Genomic DNA, 19920 nt, shown 5'->3' with positions numbered 1-19920 from the left:
AGATCTGCTGTGCAAATGGAGCCACAGCAGACATCAGATACAAAGAAAAATAACTACCTTGGCTTTCTTTTTTATGTGCTTCAGCAGAGGTTGCACAGCATGGGGCCCTGGCTGGGACAAGGCACCAAAAGAGTATTTCTTCAGGGGAGGCCGATGAAATTGTCGGAGTTTCATAGGACCCATATGGGTGGGAAAGAACGGCTGCCGAAGTTCTACTGCTGGGATAGAGTGCTAATGCAGGAACAAAATGCATGTTAAGAATGACACATACCATCTCAAAACCAAGACCATCCTCCTATCCCGCTAACCCTTATATAACAGAACCTAGTAATATTTTTAGCCTGCTAGCAGTAGCACTAGTGCATTGAAAGTCACTTGTTATCATATGTATTGTCTTTTGACAGAAAGTGCTTAGGTCCATACCTAGATCTTTCCTTCCTATACAGAGATTACTTTAATTTTACTGTTTCAAATGGTACTCAATGAGAAGATTTTTTTATTAACTACAAGCATGCAAAGCCATTATCCCTATCAGCGGGAGAGAAGTACATTTGGAATTACATACATTTTTCCCATTACAGAAGAGGCTGGTGAGGAGAGGTTTTAGAAGTTAGGTGAGAGGTTTTAGAAGGTGAGGTGAGGTTTTAGAAGAGGTCCCTCTTCCAAATGAAGGAGGAAAAAAGTACCACCTCTTCACCTAGGGCTAGTGAGCAGCAGTTTCAATTCATAATTATCTAAATTATTTACACAATATCCAGATTAAAACACACACTAGTAGCAGTACAGCCTCACCTCTTAATTATCTGCACCACTTCCCCCCCTCCCACTATGCTTCAGAAAGACTACTACAGAAAGAAACACCAAACAAAAGGATGGCAAGTATGACACAGCAAAATCTAGCATATAAACCTCAGCGTGATGGGGCAACCGAGAAAAGTTAGTTTTAGTTAGTTAGTCCTTTATAATCATTTTAATTAAACAACATTAAAAATCTCTAGTCTTAAAGGGGTGTGGGGGGGTGGGGATAATAACAGGCTTGCCTAAGGCACGCTGACAGCACCTGAAGAGCAGCAGTAAGAAATTCCAGCCACTCCAGCTAGGAAGTCAGATTCATCTGGGGCCCAAATTAAATGCCTCTATGCAAATGCAGGCAGCACGGGGAATAAACAAGAGGAATTAGAAGTGTGTGCGTGCCTGCAGGAATACGATCTTATTGGCATCAAGGAGACATGGTGGGATGAATCCTATGACTCGAGTGTTGGAATGGAAGGATACAGACTCTTTAGGAAGGACAGGCGGGGAAGATGAGGAGGACATGTCACGCTCTATGTCAGTGACCAGTTGGAGTGCATGGAGCTCTGCCTGGGGATGGATAAGGAGTTGACCGAGAGTTTATGGATTAGGATTAAAGAGAGGGCAGGGACAGGTCACATTATAGTGGAGGTTCCTGGAATGCATTGACAATAACTCCTTTCTCCAAGTGACAGAGGAACTAACGAGGAGAGGTGCTATGCTGGGCCTTGTTCTTACCAACAAGGAGGGAACGGTGGGGAATGCAAAGCTTAAGGGCAGCCTTGGCTGCAGTGATCATGAAATGGTGGAGTTCAAGATTCTTAGGGCGGCAAGGAGAGGCACAGGAAGCTCACTGCCCTGGATTTCAAGAAAGCAGACTTTGGCCTCTTCAGGGATCTGCGTGGTAGAGTACAATGGGAGAAAGCCCTGCCGGGAAGAGGGGCCCAAGAAACCTGGATAATATTCAAGGATCACCTCCTTCAAGCTCAGGAGTGGTGCATCCCAACAAAGAGGAAGTCAGGCAAAAACATCAGGAGGCCTGCATAGATGAACAAGGAGCTCCTGGACAAACTCAAACACAAAAAGGGAAGCCTACAGAGGGTGGAAGCAAGGACAGGTAGCCTGGGAGGAATACAGAGAAATTGTCTGAGCAACCAGGAATCAGGTTAGGAAAGCTAAAGCCCTGATAGGGTTAAATCTGGCCAGGGACATGAAGGGCAACAAGAAAAGCTTCTATAGGTACGTCAGTGATAAAAGGAGGACTAGGGAAAATGTGGGCCCTCTCCAGAAGGAAACAGGAAACCTGGTTACCCGGCATATGGAGAAAGCTGAGGTTCTCAATGATTTTTTGCCTCGGTCTTCACTGGTAAGAGCACCAGCTGCACAGCTCAAGTCACAGAAGGCAAAGGCAGGGACTGGGAGAATGAAGAACCGCCCACTGTAGAAGAAGATCAGGTTCAAGACAACCCAAGGAACCTGAAGGTGCACAAGTCCATGGGATCTGGTGAGATGCATCTACAGGTCCTGAGGGAACTGGCGGAAGAAATTGCTAAGCCACTATCCATAATGTTTGAGAAGTCGTGGCAGTCTGGTGAAGTTCCCAATGACTAGAGAAGGGGAAACATAGCCATCATCTTTAAAAAGGGAAAAAAGGAAGACCCAGGGAACTACGGGTCAGTCTCACCTCTGTGCTTGGCAAGATCATGGAGCAGATGCTCCTGGAGACTATGCTAAGGCATATGGAAAAAAAGGAGTTGATTGGTGACAGCCAACGTGGCTTCACTAAGGACAAACTGTGCCTGACAAATTTGGTGGCCTTCTGCGATGGGCTTACAGCATTGGTGGATGAGGGAAGAGCAACTGACATCATCTACTTGGACTTGTGCAAAGCATTTGACACTGTCCCACACGGTGGATAAGGAATCGGCTGGATGGTCACACTCAGAGTTGCGGTCAACTGCTCAATGTCCAAGTGGAGACCAGTGATGACTGATGTCTCTCAGGGGTTGGTGCTGTTAAACGTCTTTGTTGGTGACATGGACAGGAGTCCCCCCCATCCTGAGGAGGGCCACAGAGATGATCCGAGGGCTGGAGTACCTCTGCTATGATGACAGGCTGAGAGAGTTGGGGTTGCTCAGCCAGGAATAGAGAAGGCTCTGGGGAGACCTTATTGCAGCCTTCCAGTACCTAGAAGGGGCCTACAGGAAAGCTGGAGAGGAGCTTTTCTACAGGGGCGTGTAGTGATAGGACAAGGGGCAATGGATTTAAACTGAAAGAGGGCAGATTTAGATTAGATGTTAAGGAAAAAAATTTACAATGAGGGCTGTGAGAAACTGGAACAGGTTGCCCAGAGAAGTTGTGGCTGCCCCATCCCTGGAAGTGTTCAAGGTCAGGCTGGATGAGGCTTTGAGCAACCTGATCTAGTGGAAGGTATCCTTGCCAAAGGCAGGGGGGTTGGAACTAGGTGATCTTTAAGGTCCTTTCTAACTCAAACCATTAACTGTAATCTAAATTATGTTTTTCTACAAATCCTAAATCATACGCATACAGTTAACTATGATCTCCCTCATGAACACTTACCTCACCCGCTGTAATCTAAATTATGTTTTTCTACAAATCCTAAATCATACTGTCAGCTAGAAACCTCCTACCAAGACACTATCTGTCATTCTTTAGCCAACACTACTGTGACTACCTGAATGATGTTGCCTCCAAAGGTTCCTCGAAGTCCCTGCTGTTTGGGGTAGTAAAATTCATCATTGGAGAGGTTCCAGGGATCCTTCACCTCTGGCTGAGACATATTCTAATACAATTTTAAACAGAGAGAGAGGTGTCAAAAAAAAAAAAAGTCATTCCTTCCATGTCATTCCTGCGAAGTTCTAAATCTTATGCTGACCTGCTGGGGTTCTTCCTTGATGACACCTGTTTTTCCCAACAGGATTCGACTCTTCTTTAGAGAAGATTCTTTCTTGTTCTCCTTGGATGGAGAATTCAAAGTCATCTCTTCCTTTTCATCAGGAATTTCTAAAAACACAAGCAATCACACTGTAGAGCACTTGTCCTAGGGTTTCCTGTTCAGCACTGCAACCTCCTACTGAGCTGCAGCTGGGTTCCAGACATTTTAGCCTTTTTGTTCTGTTTCTGGGTGACTGTCCTCCTACAATTCTCCTCCTTCTCCTCCATATAGGTTAATATGAAACAAGCTCAACAAACACAAAGAAGGTCCACACAGTGGATAGATTTGAGTGGGAGGAGGGTGACTGTGGGGATTGCTTGGGGTATCCACTGCTCAACACAAAATTTACTAATAATTTGATCAATGAAAGTACAAGAAATAGCATCTCTTCCACCAAAACTATTCTAAAGAGTTGAGAGGCAAGGTGACAGGAGAGCCAATACTGTTTGCCAACTACATGCATTAATCATCTTTTTCTTCCCCGCATACATACAACATGAAAGTGAGTGAATCCAAACATAACACGGACCTGAACCCAAAAGGGACTCCTGAAAATTCCAGGAAAGTATTATGAATTTTAAAAGTTAACAATTTGTGAAGCACGGATCCTCCAAGTACAATTTTCAGATGAGAAGCAAGGCCTAGTGACATGGGCTTGGTAAACACTGTATCAACTTCATGCCCAAATCTCACGTCACTCTATATAAATGGGTTCACCTTTGTCACTATTTATACAAACATCTGCAATTTTGTGCTGTATTTCAAACTAGGAAAAAAAATATTTGCAGTCTGTTTGTCTTTACTTTAACGAAGCTCAAATTAAGAGTAATTTTCAAGGCTGCTGGCTAATACCAAAACATTCCAATCAACACATATAGAAATTCTTAGAACTGACCCACTTTCCTGAGGAAGAAAATGCAATCCAGGCCATATAAAAATGTAGCAAGACATGCCTATCCTTAAATTACATAAGGCTGCTTGAAGATTACCAATGCACAGATCTAAGAGAAAGTGGTGACTTTAGTGGTCCAAATAAGACAAAAATCCATCTTGTAGCAATATAAGCAGGGAGTACATTCAAATCAAACTCCAGAAATACTGAGTAAGTTTGTTGCAGTCACAAAAATGCTGACAGGCATTATGCGAAGTCATTGCTCCCACGTGTCATTACCATAGCCTGAAAGAGGTTTAAGGAATCTGATGCTTCAGGCTTTGAATACGAGCCGTGCTGAAAATGGCATGGGCTAGTTTGTGGTTTACTTTTCTACCTTTCCTCTTCAAACCAACATGCATGCAAGCAAAATTAAGACAGTTGCTTCTAAAACACACCAAGAGTCAGATTAATTGCATTAAATATAAATTTCAGGGCATTAATTTTTACTCTCCTGTTACTGCTTTTAACTTGGGAGCTGAAAGCTTATACCACACCATTAGAGCTATTAGTGTCACCTTCTTCTGGTTAGGCCTTTGATTACTCACAAATTATCTTCAGAAGCCAGAACAATGAAAGGTTGTTTCTTTGCAGTGGACCCCAGATCATTTATTTCTATTACAGTGTGACTATAAATCATTGTTTCCATTTCCACTTGTCTTTTCCCATTTGAGTCAAATTTCTGGATGCCATAAACATACCTAGAATTATGTTTTCATCATTTGGATCAAGTGTTAAGACAGGGGGATCCAAGTAGGTTTCCATTGCCTGATCATCCCAGATGATATTATCTTCCCAGCGGCCATATACTAACTCTTCATTATCAATTGGGAAAATAGAGTACCAGGGCTTGTCTTCATCCAGGGAAACTGCAGCAATCATAAGATAGAATCCTTAAGAGTTTTATATGCTACCTTGGCAGAAAATAATTTCAAAGTTCACCCTCACATCTTATTCCGTCAACCTTCCCCATCTTTCAGGACTTTCTGAGGCAGGACCTCTACAAGGCAGAAGAAAACTCATTTTGGAAGCAAAGAGGAAGCAGAGCCCCAAGTCTCAGCTTTACCAACACCTAAAGATTTTGCTCCATTGACATATAGAGAACCTCCAAGAATCAAATAGGGCCTCTAAAGGGCTGAAGAGCAAACAAGCATCCCATTTATCTATAACTTGTTGCCAAAACCGACTTTGCTATTATGTAGAACACAAGTCCATACAGAAATATGTCACATGCACCTATTCATAGGCCAAAGACTGACACCCTCATTACCTTGTTGTTCAGAGGCCTGCTTTTCTTTGCCCTTTGCTATACCTAGGACTCCTGCTACATTTGGTTTCTGTGCTAGTGGAATTGGTGGATTAAGCAAAGAGCCACTGCGGTTCAAACCTAGAGAAAAGGAAAACAAAAGTAAGGTTAGCTTGAGTGGGAAGGTTAGGGGGCATTGCATTGCCTTAAACCAGCACCGGGGAGTTGCATGGAGAGTGATTTCCAGCCTGAACTAGGATGGTTCACATCACAGAGAGTGTCATGTGTCATCAGTATGGGTAGGACTTACAAAAACACTCACTCACAGCTTACTGCTGGAGTCCGCAGCCTCTTCAAAGTTACGTTTGGCTTGCTTTGCATGTGCTGAATGACAACGATAGGGAGTGTTTCAGTATGGTCCCTATAAAAGTGAAAGGCCTTGAGCAGACAGTTGCCATCGACACAACAGCTGGTCTGGCCTCCAGCAGCTTCCTGTCTTATGTCAAACTGTCTGCGGAGCCAGCTCCTCCCAGGGCAGGCCAACTCAGCTACGCTCACATATCACTTATGTTACTTAAGTTAATGCTTCTGGAAGGCCTAAGACCTAACGCATGTGAACAGACCAACCATGTTTAACAAGTTACTGTAGCTTTTGATGGGACTCAAACACAGCAAGCCCAGGCCTAGATAGCTTAGGCACAACTGTGCTGAAATGAAAACTGTTACAAAAAGCTATCTCCAATTCATCTACCCAACTCCTCAGAGTGTCTTGTACTCATACCTGAACAGTAAAGGTTTGACACTAATACCCAATAAAGATCTGACAGTCCTATGAGTCTTTCCTTGTAGAAGCAGGATAACAGATGATAAAGCAATTTTAACATAAAACGCATCTGTGTCTAAGAAAAGTCTGAGGTTTATAAGAATTGTTACTTCCTATCTAGAAAAAAAAAAAATCATTATTAGTTCAGGAGAAACTTCACAGGACTTCTACACAATTCTTCCAATTAAAAAAAAAAATATAAAGAAAATTCCATTGGCCTATAAACAGCAGACATCCTAAGTGTAGCAGTGCTTGATACTAATGTAGATGGATCTAGCATCTGGTATTCCACATGGAGAGAAGAAAGCCAGAGTTGATAATTTTCTTTAACAGAAGGGATCTACTCTGTTTTTGGAAAGAAAGTAAGAGTCGCAGAATTCTGAATGGAGCTGTGATTTTGCCAAAAAATATTCCCTGACAGGGAGAATTATTTTCTGGTTTTGAGATGAAAGCACGCAATGAGTCAGCTCAACTACAGCAAATACAATTCCTATCAGATCACTGATTACCTTGTTGGGCATTGTATGCAGTGGCATTTCTGGTCATGCTGGACGGCAGCCAGCCTGCCAAACTTGCCCGCTGTGTCTTAGTCCCTTTGTGCTTGACATCTTCCCCATTCCAGATAACATCATCCTCCCATTGGAGCTGTGTCACCATAAGGAAGTGCTCATCAGCCAGCAGATCATCCTTCTCATCCATCCCTGCATCCTGGAAGAAAAGAATAGTTGCTTGAAGACCTGCACTGACTTAACACTTTCAAACTAAAGGAGGAAAATTAAAAATCTCATTTTGCATGGTGCACAACCAGCCATCAGCCTATCAACAAGTTCTCATTGCGCAGAAATCCCTAGTGCCACACACATCTCCACACCTTTCCCCACAGTTCCCCTCTCACCCCCTCATCCGTGTGTCCTTTAACCTCCTGTTCCTTCTTCTTCTCTTTCAGCTTGAAACCATAATCAAATCCACTGCCATCTTCAGGGATCCCCAGCATATCATACCAGAGCTGTGCAGGGCCATAGCGCCATTCTGCCACTTTAGGCTTTGTATCCGTTACTTTGTCTGCATCACCAGCTGACTGGGAAAATTTTGATTCCACAGGTGCCATCATGGTAATCTGAAGCACAGCAAAGGAGGGAATGGTTACACTGATGGTCTATGCAAGTGTCAGTAAGAGGTTTCTTCCTTCCAAGTTTCTCAGCTTATTCTCAGAGGAGAAAAGTATTTCTAAGAAGTGCTTGTCCATACTTACTAGCTGCCTTAAGAATGTTCTGCAATTAGACTTCCAAGAACACAGTGATTTCTTCTTGATACAAAGAGGATAAGCTCTCCTATTGATCCTATACCACGGATGCAGCCTTCTCAGTAAGAAGCAATCACCTGAAGTCACTAACTAGTATCTGGAGAAGAGCTTCTGCACAGCTGGAATACAAGCCAACCCTGTCCTCCAGTTTTATTTCAGAGGAAAAGCTCTTTACTCTAAAAGTCGCTGTCCAATCCACTACTACCCCCAGTGCTAGCTGGCGACCCTCTCTAAGTCTCAGATATCCCACCTCATCATCTGAAAGGCACTGCTCAGGAGGGGGAGGAGCAGCAAACTCATATTCCCAAGGAGATTTTCCTTCCATTCCACTCTCAACTACAACTTCACCCTCTTGTATCTGCAATTCTTGTGCCAACTCCCGATGCTTCTTCTTGCGTTTCCTTCGGGCACTACGCCAAACCGATGGAACATTCTTTCCAGGGCCAAAGAGACGCAGGAAACGCAGCACCTAGAACACAAAAAAACAAGAGGGTCAGAGAAAAAAAAACACTGTGGAATGCTTGTCTGTCTGTCCCTCATCTGAAAAGCAGTAATGAAAGACAACACTCTGAAATTCAGAAGCTTGGCTTGTGCTACAATCCCAAGCCCTGATGCAATCAACCATCTCTTGGTTATACTTGAAGAAAAGTTTGATCCATCTGTTTGATGGATCCTTCCTTTTCAAAACGATTTATTCTTAATTTCAGATACAAAGAAACTAAACAAAGGGAAGAAAGATTGCATTTACATATTAGGCATGTGGCAAGACACCACCTGGAAATGTTTATTTTCATTTTGAACAATCCACAACCTTCAGAAAGACACATGGAGACTGAAAAAGAGTTGATAAAACTACTAGCAAAAGAGACAAAGATAGGAGACAGTTACATAAAGAAGAGATTTCTCAAGTAACCAGGAAAAAACAAATATCATGGTCCAGAAATAATACACTCATTTTTATTTCCATCGTAATGCAGTTTCTCTATATGCATACTGGATACCTCCAAAGCATGCACTAATAACAATGACAAACATTCTCTTCTGTTTCTTGTACAATTATGACTGCCAGGTTTTAAGCACTGATAATTGTTTTTTTCAGAGCACTCTTGTAAAGACGGAAAGCATTGCTCCCAAATTAACCAACAGATTTAGGAAACGGGAATTAGAACCAAAAATTTGTAAAAAGACATCCTCTTAATGTTCTCTGTTAATCCACTACACTGATCCTCAAAGGAAATAATGTTTATACGACCACTCTGCCCATCTCTGCCCACATCGCATTATCCTTCTTCCCAAAACTCTCCCAGATTACTTCTGAATGCTTTGGCCAATTTCAATGACCTTTCACCAAGGGCAAAGGTCTCAGACACAGTTAAGGTGCTGACAGTTTAACAAAACACAAAGTCTGCTTCTCCACATGCTATTTCAAGTGGCTCCATCAAGCAAAACAGTGCTACATTAACATGCCCAGTCTCAGACATCAACCAACCCTCACAGCCAAATCTACAGGATTGCAGGCTTTGCCAGCCCTAGTGCTCATGAATTAATTAGGAAAAGTGCTCAGCATTAACAGCTCAAACTGATTTCTGCACCCACTGGGCACATTCAACACTTAACCAGTCCCTGACATGACAGGTTGAGCACCAAAGAAATGAATGCAGCAACTGATACAAAATACAGTAACATAGGAAACACCAAATTTGCAAGACAGGAGAGCATCCAGAATGCTAACTTCTGTACTAAAGCCTCACCTAGATTTCTAATGGACAGAAGTTAGCTAAATCATTAAAACATGACATTTAATTACGCAAATTGCTCAGCTCCTTACACAAAGCCTGTGATGGAGACACATATAAAAACAAGTTATTCTGGCTCACAACCATCTGTTTGGCAACTATAAGCTCACCTTTATTCTCCTTCTCCTCCCACATTTCCTCTCCTCTTGACTGCTTTAAAACTTTCAAAATAATTATTGAAAATACATCGACTACATTTGCTATTTGGGACCTTTTAAGAAAGTACTTTAATGAATTCACTTTCTGCAAAAAAAGATTATTCTTTCAACCAACTCATTGTTAATTTCTGATCCATACTCAGAGCAGCTGTGAGACAGAACTAAGTACAGGATACAGATCACAAATTGTTTCAGGAAGAGCACACCAAGTTCAGAAAAGCATGAAAGGAGGAGCAAGTATTTGCCATAAAAGCCAAAAAGCAGACAGGTTGGCATTATGGTTTTTAATTATCTGGCAAAAGTATCCTCTACTACCTCAGGAAAACAATTTTCACAAATCAACAGGTCTATGCTATAGTCTTACAGAACAGCAAAACTTATTTCACACCCTGATTTATATGACACTTTTTAAGAGGCTCCTGCAAATGGCAGGAAAAGCATTACATGTTAAGCAGTCTGGAAACAGCAACACACAGAAACTAAAGAAACTGCTCAGGTGAGCAAGAACATCTATGAAATTACTTGCTACACACCCTTAATTACTACTATATGATTAATATTTAGGTGGCTTACATGATACAGTTTCTGTCACTTCCACACATCTCTTACAATACCTTGCCTGGTCGAAATTCCGGGAAGAGCTCTGTAACGCTTGGCAACTGTTTGGTAGCATCTCGCTGCATGATTCCTGCAAGAGGAAGTGTGAGTTTGCCTTCCTTGGATTCTGCCTGCCTGGCTTCTTGAGGTCCCATCTCTGACTCAGAATCAGAGCTGCTGCTGAAATCCACCTTGTCGGAGGCAGCAGAGGAAGGAGCAATGATGGAGGGCAAAATGATACCGTCTCCATCTTCAGATACTACAATAGAACAAGCACCTTATAAACAAACAGGTTTCCTCCCTGTCCCCTAGTACAACCCCATAATGTCACATCTACTGTTTATATAAAGTTATGGAAAAAATAAGCCTCTGCAGGTGTTATGAGTACCATTCTGGTTTAACCTTTCATTTTATCCTAAGCGTTCCAGGTGAATTTCCCAGCCACAACTGAGAGGATGAGATAAAAAAGCAGTTTCATTGTCAATATCAGTATTTTAACAATCACTGGAAATAGAGTATTTCATCCTACGTTTCAGACAATCCTATAAATTGCGTATCAGGAAAAAGACCCACCTTTAGATGCAGTCTGCAGACCGCATTTTGACGATGCGTGGTGCTTTCTGCAGAATGAACTGCAGCGTTTGCTTCCTTCAGATATTCATATCGCCAGAGAGAAGAGGAAAATCCTCACTCACCAGTGGTAGCTGCATCCTTTTCATCTTCTTTCTTTCCAGGTACTGGAGGTGGTGGTGGCGGTGGCATCAACTTGGAATCAATATCTTCACAGTCAGCATCATAATCATCCTCATCTTCATCTAACCAGTCAGGAGACAAGACTGCATATTAAGCAGGCAATAAAAGGGAACCAGGCACCCTTCCCATTTATGCCCCTCATACCTGTCCCAATCTGATAAGAAGACCATGTCTTCTCGTTAGTAAGGAGAGCATTCTCATTTTGTAACTAGATGCAAAACTCTTACAAGTTCAGCTTCCTCCACAAACTCATTTGCAAGACTGAAATTTAAGAAAGAGTGGGAAGGAGGGAAAAAGCCAAACTGACAGAAAGATGACTGAAGCACTTAATTCATTTGTTTTTTCCTGCCATCACCTCCCCTTATTCATGCTTTGCAGAACAAATAAAGCGACTAAAGAAGTAAGAAAAATGTGGTCAAAAAGCCCAAACCACCTCTACATGCCACTAACCACAATATGTCAACAGGAAGGTTAAGCGCAAGACAGCTTTAGGGAACATGCAAAGATTTGGCATTTGCACCAACAGCTACGGAAAGGGAAAAGCTGCATGGTTTTGAAAATCTGTTCTAGGCCAGACAGAGATCCCTGCGACTGATAAAAGAAGCAAAGTGCCTTCTGCAAAAAGTAATTTCAGAAAAAAGAATTCAAGGGTAAAACAGGAGGGAGATAGTAAGACTGAAGTGACTCTCTAAGGGATCAGCACCTTATCTCTCAGTACTTCCAAGAAGTAACTGGCCTCCTGCATAACCTTCTAAGAACATAGTTTAAAGAAATACAAGCAAGTATTAGGTATTCTCTGCAGGGGATCCCAGAGCAAAAGGATCCTGGTTTCTCTTCTAAATATAGTTTAACTCTAATGAGGAACCAATTACTTAAAAAATGATCAAGCAGTGGCTTCAGCCAGTGAACAGTTTCACGAAAGTTTACATTAGTTTCTTGAAACAAGGAGTGAAAAGGCACAATGTCACCCATATAAGAGACTGTCAAGGCCCACTGCCTCAAAATATCTTCTACAGCTAGAGCTGTGACGCTCATCCCATTTACCTGGTCTTCGAATTGGCTGCAGGCTGCCCATGGCCTGCTTATACCTACGGCTCTCATCTTCTGCAACTTCATTAATGTCTGAATAATCAACAGCATCTTCTGTGCTCTTAACCCACCCTAGGAAAGAAAGAAATCCAGTCACACAAAACTTTATCCTAATATATATTACTAACTTCAGACTTCACTATGTACATATGAAACTTCCCTGCTCTGAGGGAAGTCTGCTGCCTCCTTGGAGCCCGGGTTAAAGACGTTGCTAGGAAACTTCCTAGCCTGGTACAGCCCACAGACTACTATCCTTTACTACTCTTCCATGTGGATGGAGACGAAACCAAAACACGGAGTCCACAGTTGATCAAGAGGGATTTCAGGACCCTGGGACAGTTGGTAAGAAGATCTGGGGCACAGGTAATCTTTTCATCCATCCTTCCAGTTGCGACCAATGACACTGGAAGAAGCAAGTCCATTCAATCAATTAATAAGTGGCTCCATGGCTGGTATCATTGCCACAATTTTGGCTTCTTTGGCATGGGTCACATGGCACCCGGCCTACTGGCAGCAGATAGAACTTGTCTTTCTCAGAGGGGAACGAGTGTCTTAGCGCAAAAGCTAGCAGGGCTCATTGACAGGGCTTTAAACTAGATTTGAAGGGGGAGGGAGGGAATATCAAGAATGGTAAAGATATGCTGGAAGTACCTGTAGAACAGAAGAAGGGAATTCCAGCTCCTCCAGCCAGGAAGTCAGATTCATCTGGGGCCCAACTCAAATGCCTTTATCTCAATGCGCGCAGCATGGGGAATAAGCAAGAGGAGTTAGAAGTGTGTGCGCGCCTGTTGGGATATGATCTTATTGGCATCACAGAGACGTGGTGGGATGACTTCTATGACTGGAGTGTCAGAATAGAAGGGTACAGGCTCTTTAGAAAGGATAGGCAGGGGAGAAGAGGAGGAGGAGTTGTCCTCTATGTCAAGGACCAGCTAGAGTGCACGGAGCTGCACCTGGGGACGAATGAGGTCCCGACTGAGAGCTTATGGGTTAGGATTAAAGGCAGAGCAGGGACAGGGGACATAGTAGTAGGGGTCTGCTACAGACTACCTGACCAGGAGGACTGGGTGGATGAGGCCCTCTACAGACAGATAGGAGCAGCCTCACGTTCACGAGCCCTGGTCCTCATGGGGGACTTCAACCACTCTGATATCTGTTGGAAGGACAACACAGCAGGGCATAGGCAATCCAGGAGGTTCCTGGAATGCATTAATGATAACTTCCTTCTCCAAGTGGCAGAGGAACCAACGAGGAGAGGTGCTTTGCTGGACCTTGTTCTCACCAACAATGAGGGGCTGGTGGGGAACGTGACGCTCAAGGACAGCCTTGGCTGCAGCGATCATGAAATGGTAGAATTCAAAATACTTAGAGAAGCAAGGAGGGTGCATAGCAGGCTCACTACCCTGGATTTCAGGAGAGCAGACTTTGGCCTCTTCAGGGATCTCCTTGGTAGAGTACAATGGGACGAGGCCCTGCAGGGAAGAGGGGCCCAAGAAAGCTGGTTAATATTCAAGGATCACCTCCTCCAAGCTCAGGAGCGGTGCATCCCAACAAAGAGAAAGTCAGGTAGGAACACCAGGAGGCCTGCATGGATGAACAAGGAGCTCCTGGACAAACTAGGACACAAAAAGAAGGCCTATAGGGGGTGGAAGCAAGGACAGGTAGCCTGGGAAGAATACAGAGCGATTGTCCAAGCAACCAGAGATCAGGTTAGAAAAGCTAAAGCCCTGATAGGGTTAAATCTGGCCAGGGACATGAAGGGTAACAAGAAAAACTTCTATAGATATGTCAGTGATAAAAAGAGATCTAGGGAAGATGTAGGCCCTCTCCGGAAGGAAACAGGAAACCTGGTTACCCGGCATATGGAGAAGGCTGAGGTTCTCAATTATTTCTTTGCCTCAGTCTTCACCAGCAAGAGCTCCAGCGGCACAACCCAAGTCATAGAAGGCAAAGGCAGGGATTGGGAGAATGAAGAACCGCCCACTGTAGGAGAAGATCACGTCCGAGACCATCTAAAGAACCTGAAGGTGCACAAGTCCATGGGACCAGACGATGTGCATCCGCGGGTCCTGAAGGAACTGACAGATGAAGTTTCTAAGCCACTATCCATCATATTTCAGAAGTTGTGGCAATCTGGTGAAGTTCCCAATGACTGGAAAAGGGGAAACATAGCCCCCATCTTTAAAAAGGGGAAAAAAGAAGACCCAGGGAACTACAAGCCAGTCAGTCTCACCTCTGTGCTTGGCAAGATCATGGAGCAGATCCTCCTGGCAACTATGCTAAGGCACATAGAAAATAAGGAGGTGATTGTTGACAGCCAACATGGCTTCACTAAGGGCAAATCATGCCTGACTAATTTGGCGGCCTTCTATGATGAGGTTACAGCATTGATGGATAGGGGAAGAGCAACTGACATCATCTACCTGGACTTATCCAAAGCATTTGATACTGTCCCACATGACATCCTTGTCTCCAAACTGGAAAGACATGGTTTTGATGGATGGACCACTCGGTGGATAAGGAATTGGCTGGATGGTCAAACTCAAGGAGTTGTGGTCAACAGTTCAATGTCCACGTGGAGGCCTGTGACAAGTGGTGTTCCTCAGGGGTCAGTACTGGGACAGTGCTATTTAACATCTTTGTCAGTGACATGGACAGTGGAATCGAGTGCACCCTCAGCAAGTTTGCAGATGACACCAAGTTGTGTGCTGTTGTGGACACGCTGGAGGGAAGGGATGCCATCCCGAGGGACCTTGACAGGCTGGAGAGATGGACCTGTAAGAACCTCATGAAGTTCAACAAGGCCAAGCGCAAGGTCCTGCATGTGGGTCGGGGCAATCCCAAGCATAAGTACAGGCTGGGCGGAGAATGGATCGAGAGCAGCCCTGAGGAATGGATGGATGGATGGATGAGAAGCTCAACATGAGCCGGCAATGTGCACTGGCAGCCCAGAAAGCCAACCGTATCCTGGGCTGTATCAAAAGAAGTGTGGCCAGCAGGTCAAGGGAAGTGATTCTGCCCCTCTACTCTGCTCTTGTGAGACCCCACCTGGAATACTGCTTTCAGCTCTGGAGACCCCAACATAAGAAGCACATGGAGCTACTGGAACGAGTCCAGAGGAGGGCCACGAAGATGATTCGAGGGCTGGAGCACCTCTGCTATGAAGACAGGCTGAGAGAGTTGGGGTTGTTCAGCCTGGAGAAGAGGTGGCTCCGGGGTGATCTTATAGCAGCTTTCCAGTACCTAAAGGGGGCCTACAGGAAAGCTGGAGAGGGACTTTTTACAAGGGCGTGTAGTGATAGGACAAGGGGCAATGGATTTAAACTGAAAGAGGGCAGATTTAGATTAGATATAAGGAAGACATTTTTTATATTGAGGGTGGTGAGGCAGTGGAACAGGTTGCCCAGAGAAGCTGTGGATGCCCCATCCCTGGAAGTGTTCAAGGTCAGGTTAGATGAGGCTTTGGGCAACCTGGTGTAGTGGAGGATTTCTCTGCTCATGGCAGGGGGGTTGGAACTAGATGGTCTTTGAGGTCCCTTCCAACCCTAACCATTCTATGATTCTATTCTATGATTCTATGAATCCTTTCCTAATTTTCTTAGAAGGACAAAAATATCTGATTAACATCTTCCATTGGAGTATCTTCCCCTTCATTCCAATCAAAAGCTCCAAGAACTCTGAATTTCCTCTAAAGATTGGTAAGTAACCAATTTAAGCACAAGGAACATCTTTCACTTACTTAGAGAAACTGTTCAACAAGACTGGAAATAAAAACAATATATAATAATATTGCGCACTAAATAGGCTTGTTTAACAAAAGGGAAAACCGAGAATAAAATTATTTACAAGGGAGAAAAACAAGTAAAAAAAAAAAAAAAAAAAAACCACCAACTTATAAAAATGAAGAGAACAAGTGCAAAAGTGACCAGGAGATACTGTGGGATTCACTCTGGCAAGAAGGAGAAGGCAAGGCCTTTCCCAGAGGAGCTCTGACCAGAGAACATCACAATATTCCCTGCAGCCCCAGATGACCGGGGTGTGTCTCCCCTCTCTGGTGAGAGCCCTGATCCTGCAGCCCCTCCGACGTTCACCTACAGGTACCCCGTGCCTGACCTTCCTCGTCCAGGTGGGCTCCATCGGCCTCCGGGCCGTCCTCCTCGCTGGCTGTGATCTCGGTGATCAGGTTGCCCAGTCCCAGCACTCCCAGCCCAGCCAGGTGCTTCTTGGATTCCTGGAGAGAGCAGGTCACGTCCCGGCTAGGAGGCTCTGCCAGCCGTGCGGGGCCAGCACCCTCACCGCCTGCTCGGTGCCGGCCCGCAGCCCGCCGCACCGACACTCCCCGGGCCGGCCCGGAGCCCGCCGACACCCCCTGGCCAGCCGGCCCCGCAGCCGCGCAGCTGGAACCGATTCCTCCCTTCCGCTTGGCCCGCGCCCCCGAGCCGGCCGGGCCGAAGCGCGGCCCCCCCCGAAGCGACACGGCCGCACCTTGTCGAGGACGCTGTCCCCTTCCAGCTGCCCCGCCTCATTGATGTTGCCAAAGAGGAACCCAGCCAGCGAGAAAGGCTGCGCGCGGCCGCCATCCGCCTCCTCCTCGCTCTCCGAGTCTGACATCGCGGCTACACCGACCCGGAACCGGAACCACGGCCCGGCCCCGATCGGAGCGGCCGCCGCCGCCACCACCGCCCCGCCCGGCGAGCACCGCCCCGCCCGGCCCCGCCCGCCCCAAGGAACCGTAGAAGCTCTGGGGTTCGCCAAAACAATCGTTTATTGCGTTTCAGAAACAGGGTCCGGCTTTCCACAGGAAAGAACGACGTTGCGAACAAGCGCGATACAAACAGCAGGGTGGGTTAACACGACAGCCAGAGAGATGAGGAAAGGTTTATTACAACTTAATTCCACATAATTTAAAAAAAAAAAAATCCCTTAAAACTGTTAGCTGTAGTACAAATTATTTTGTAGTATAAAATCAAGTCGCCAGTGTCTGTCTCAGTACCACGCTGAAGAGCCCTGGGCTCCCACTGCTGCCGGCGCTCCCGGCAGCCCCCTCGGAAGTCGGGACCCCGTGAGATCCATCCACTTCCCGGGAACAGCCCGAGCAGCACCAATGTTCTGACAGAGCAAGGTTTAGCACTCAGAAACAAAGCATGGTGAGGCTCTTCTAGTTTAATTTTCACAGAAATAGCTACAGCTGTAAACTGGAGAAAGCACTCCTACATGTAAGCATGCCTCATAACATCCTTTGGATACAGAATTCCTGAACTGCTCAGCTCCCTGTGGATGGCTTCAGCTATTATTAAAAAACCACTTAAGTATTTCAGAAATTATTCACAAAAATCGGTCTCTTCACAGAGAGTCTCTTCTGTGAATTAAGACATACACCCTGTGTTTCTATTCAGTAACAAACTGAGGAATCTTGCACAGCTCAGGAGACCCACACAGCTTCACCTGGGTTTTCTGATCTCCCAAAACCAGACAACATCTACCCATCGGATTGTGTGAAGTCTGTATTTGTTACCTGCCCACAGGAAAGAAAAAGTGGGAGGAACAGAGTGGATTGTAGACTGAAGCACTGGACTACTTACACTAAAACACATCAAGAATTGCAGGGCAGTGTGAGGAGGAAGATCACAAACTGAGAATGCCCACTGAATGGAAAAGCTCCTTGGATCTGTGTACACCTGAAGCTCATTCTCATGAAAAGCAGAAGCAGGAGGAAACCATTTGTCAGCCAGCAGGACTTTTGCTCCTGGCAGAAGGCAACAGAAATACAAGGCATCTCCATGACTATTAACAAGGTACTCCAAAGTCAGGAAGAAGTTTTTGACCGTGTTCAAAGTTCACTTTCTGCTCATTATCATCACTACCACATTATTTTCCTCAGTCCTGTTGTGCAAGCCATTCATTAAGTAATCTAGACAGGGATAAAGTGATCTAGCATAATGTGATCAATTCAAATAAACTGATTAAGTAGTTGAATTTTATCTCACCATACTCTTTTCCAGTTAACACCAGGAGGGCTGCTCTGTGAGCCTACAGAAATGTGGCGGGGTGTGCAATAATACCTGCTCACAGGATTTCTTCTCCATAAAATTATTGTAATCCAGTTAGGAAAAACCACAAAAGATGCAGAACTAAAATATTTCAGCATGTAAAAAAGTAAAAACTTTTTAAACCAGTAGTAGCTTCAGTACAAAACTGCAAATACATGCAGCAAAAAAAAAAAAAAAAAGAGGTGCCTGTAGTTGAAAGTAGAAGTCTATTTAAGAGCAGTTCAAACATATCACAAGTACATCTCTGAATGAAACAAAGGTTATGGGTTTGCACCAGCGTAACTAGACAGTTGATTTAGGCCTGATCAGCATTAAAAAAAAAAAAACAAAAACCCACAACATGTGCACTGGCTTAAATAAATACATTTTAAACATTAAAACTCTATTTACTCGGTTACTGAAATTTACCTACAGAAAATAATCTTGAATTACAAGGCACAGAGTTAATTGCTGCCTGCAAGTCAAGCCCACACTAAAGGCCTACTACTAACGTAAAGGCAGGACATGGTGAGTAGAGGTCACCTCACTGAAATACTCCAGTGCCCTCACAGCCTGCAGGGCACTGCGGTGGGAGCCACATCTGGAACAGCACTTCTGCAAGTGCAGAAGATGCAAAGACACTCCAAGCAATGGCACTTCGTGGAGAAAAATGTGTAGAGTCTCCAGGCTTCTGCAAACATCATGCACAGTGGGTGTTTTGGTGCTGCCTGTGATCAGGCAATGTTTGGAACTCATCGTTGGTACACCAGTATTTGGATTAACTGCAGTTTATAATCTGTGAGTTGCAGTTCGCTAAAGTGGTAGCAGTATGAGCACACCTCAGATACACAAAAACTGCAGTTAGCGTCGGCATCAGTCACATAAGCTTAAAAAAGGCACATCCTCTTCAAAGAGGGGAATCAGGGCACAAACACAAATGTTTCTGTCCACCCGGTATTTTGCCCACATCAGATAAAGCAAGGTCAAATTAACAAAAGATCCCTAATAACCTTGTTGATGTATTTTCTGTTACCTTGCTAAAATGAGGTGTTTTTTTCTGCCCAGGATACACACCAGTACAGTTTTGCATGTGTGGGAATCACAAGAAAGCAAGTACTGAATTACAAATTGAGGCTGCATCCGGACAAAGACAGCACTGTCAACTTCAGACAACAAAGCCCAGTCCAGCACCATTGGTTTCACACAAAGTTTCTTTGAAGCATACTGCTTTCATACCACCAAGCTGTAAGGTTAAGTCTAAGGAAGGTTTCGTGCATTCATTCCTCAGCTGGTCCCAGAATCACACATAAAGAACAGTTCACATCCTGAAAATAAAAGCCAGCTGCCACTCACTAGAGCTGCTAAAGAAAGTTAACAAGTACATAAACAGAACTGTAGTTAAAAGAGTTTATAATAACCGATCACCTAGTAGAGAGGAGAAAACTGC

General features: G+C 44.5%; 1 protein-coding gene across 1 annotated transcript in view; it reads right to left on the bottom strand.

The window, feature by feature from the left end:
• The window catches only part of TAF1 (TATA-box binding protein associated factor 1), a 39700-nt gene extending 22632 nt beyond the window's left edge, over positions 1-17068 (bottom strand). Inside the window, 13 exon segments of the mRNA XM_086619868.1 lie at positions 58-231; positions 3488-3595; positions 3689-3816; positions 5381-5548; positions 5950-6066; positions 7258-7456; positions 7644-7865; positions 8302-8520; positions 10620-10861; positions 11298-11417; positions 12400-12516; positions 16558-16675; positions 16930-17068. Coding sequence (XP_086475994.1) covers positions 58-231; positions 3488-3595; positions 3689-3816; positions 5381-5548; positions 5950-6066; positions 7258-7456; positions 7644-7865; positions 8302-8520; positions 10620-10861; positions 11298-11417; positions 12400-12516; positions 16558-16675; positions 16930-17055 — 2058 coding nt within the window. The 5' untranslated portion in view covers positions 17056-17068.
• Between the last annotated feature and the right edge of the window lie 2852 nt (positions 17069-19920).

Source organism: Tauraco erythrolophus, chromosome 13, assembly GCF_009769465.1.
Source record: "Tauraco erythrolophus isolate bTauEry1 chromosome 13, bTauEry1.pri, whole genome shotgun sequence".
Lineage (NCBI taxonomy): Eukaryota > Metazoa > Chordata > Aves > Musophagiformes > Musophagidae > Tauraco > Tauraco erythrolophus.
This window is presented reverse-complemented; position numbering and strand designations above follow the sequence as displayed.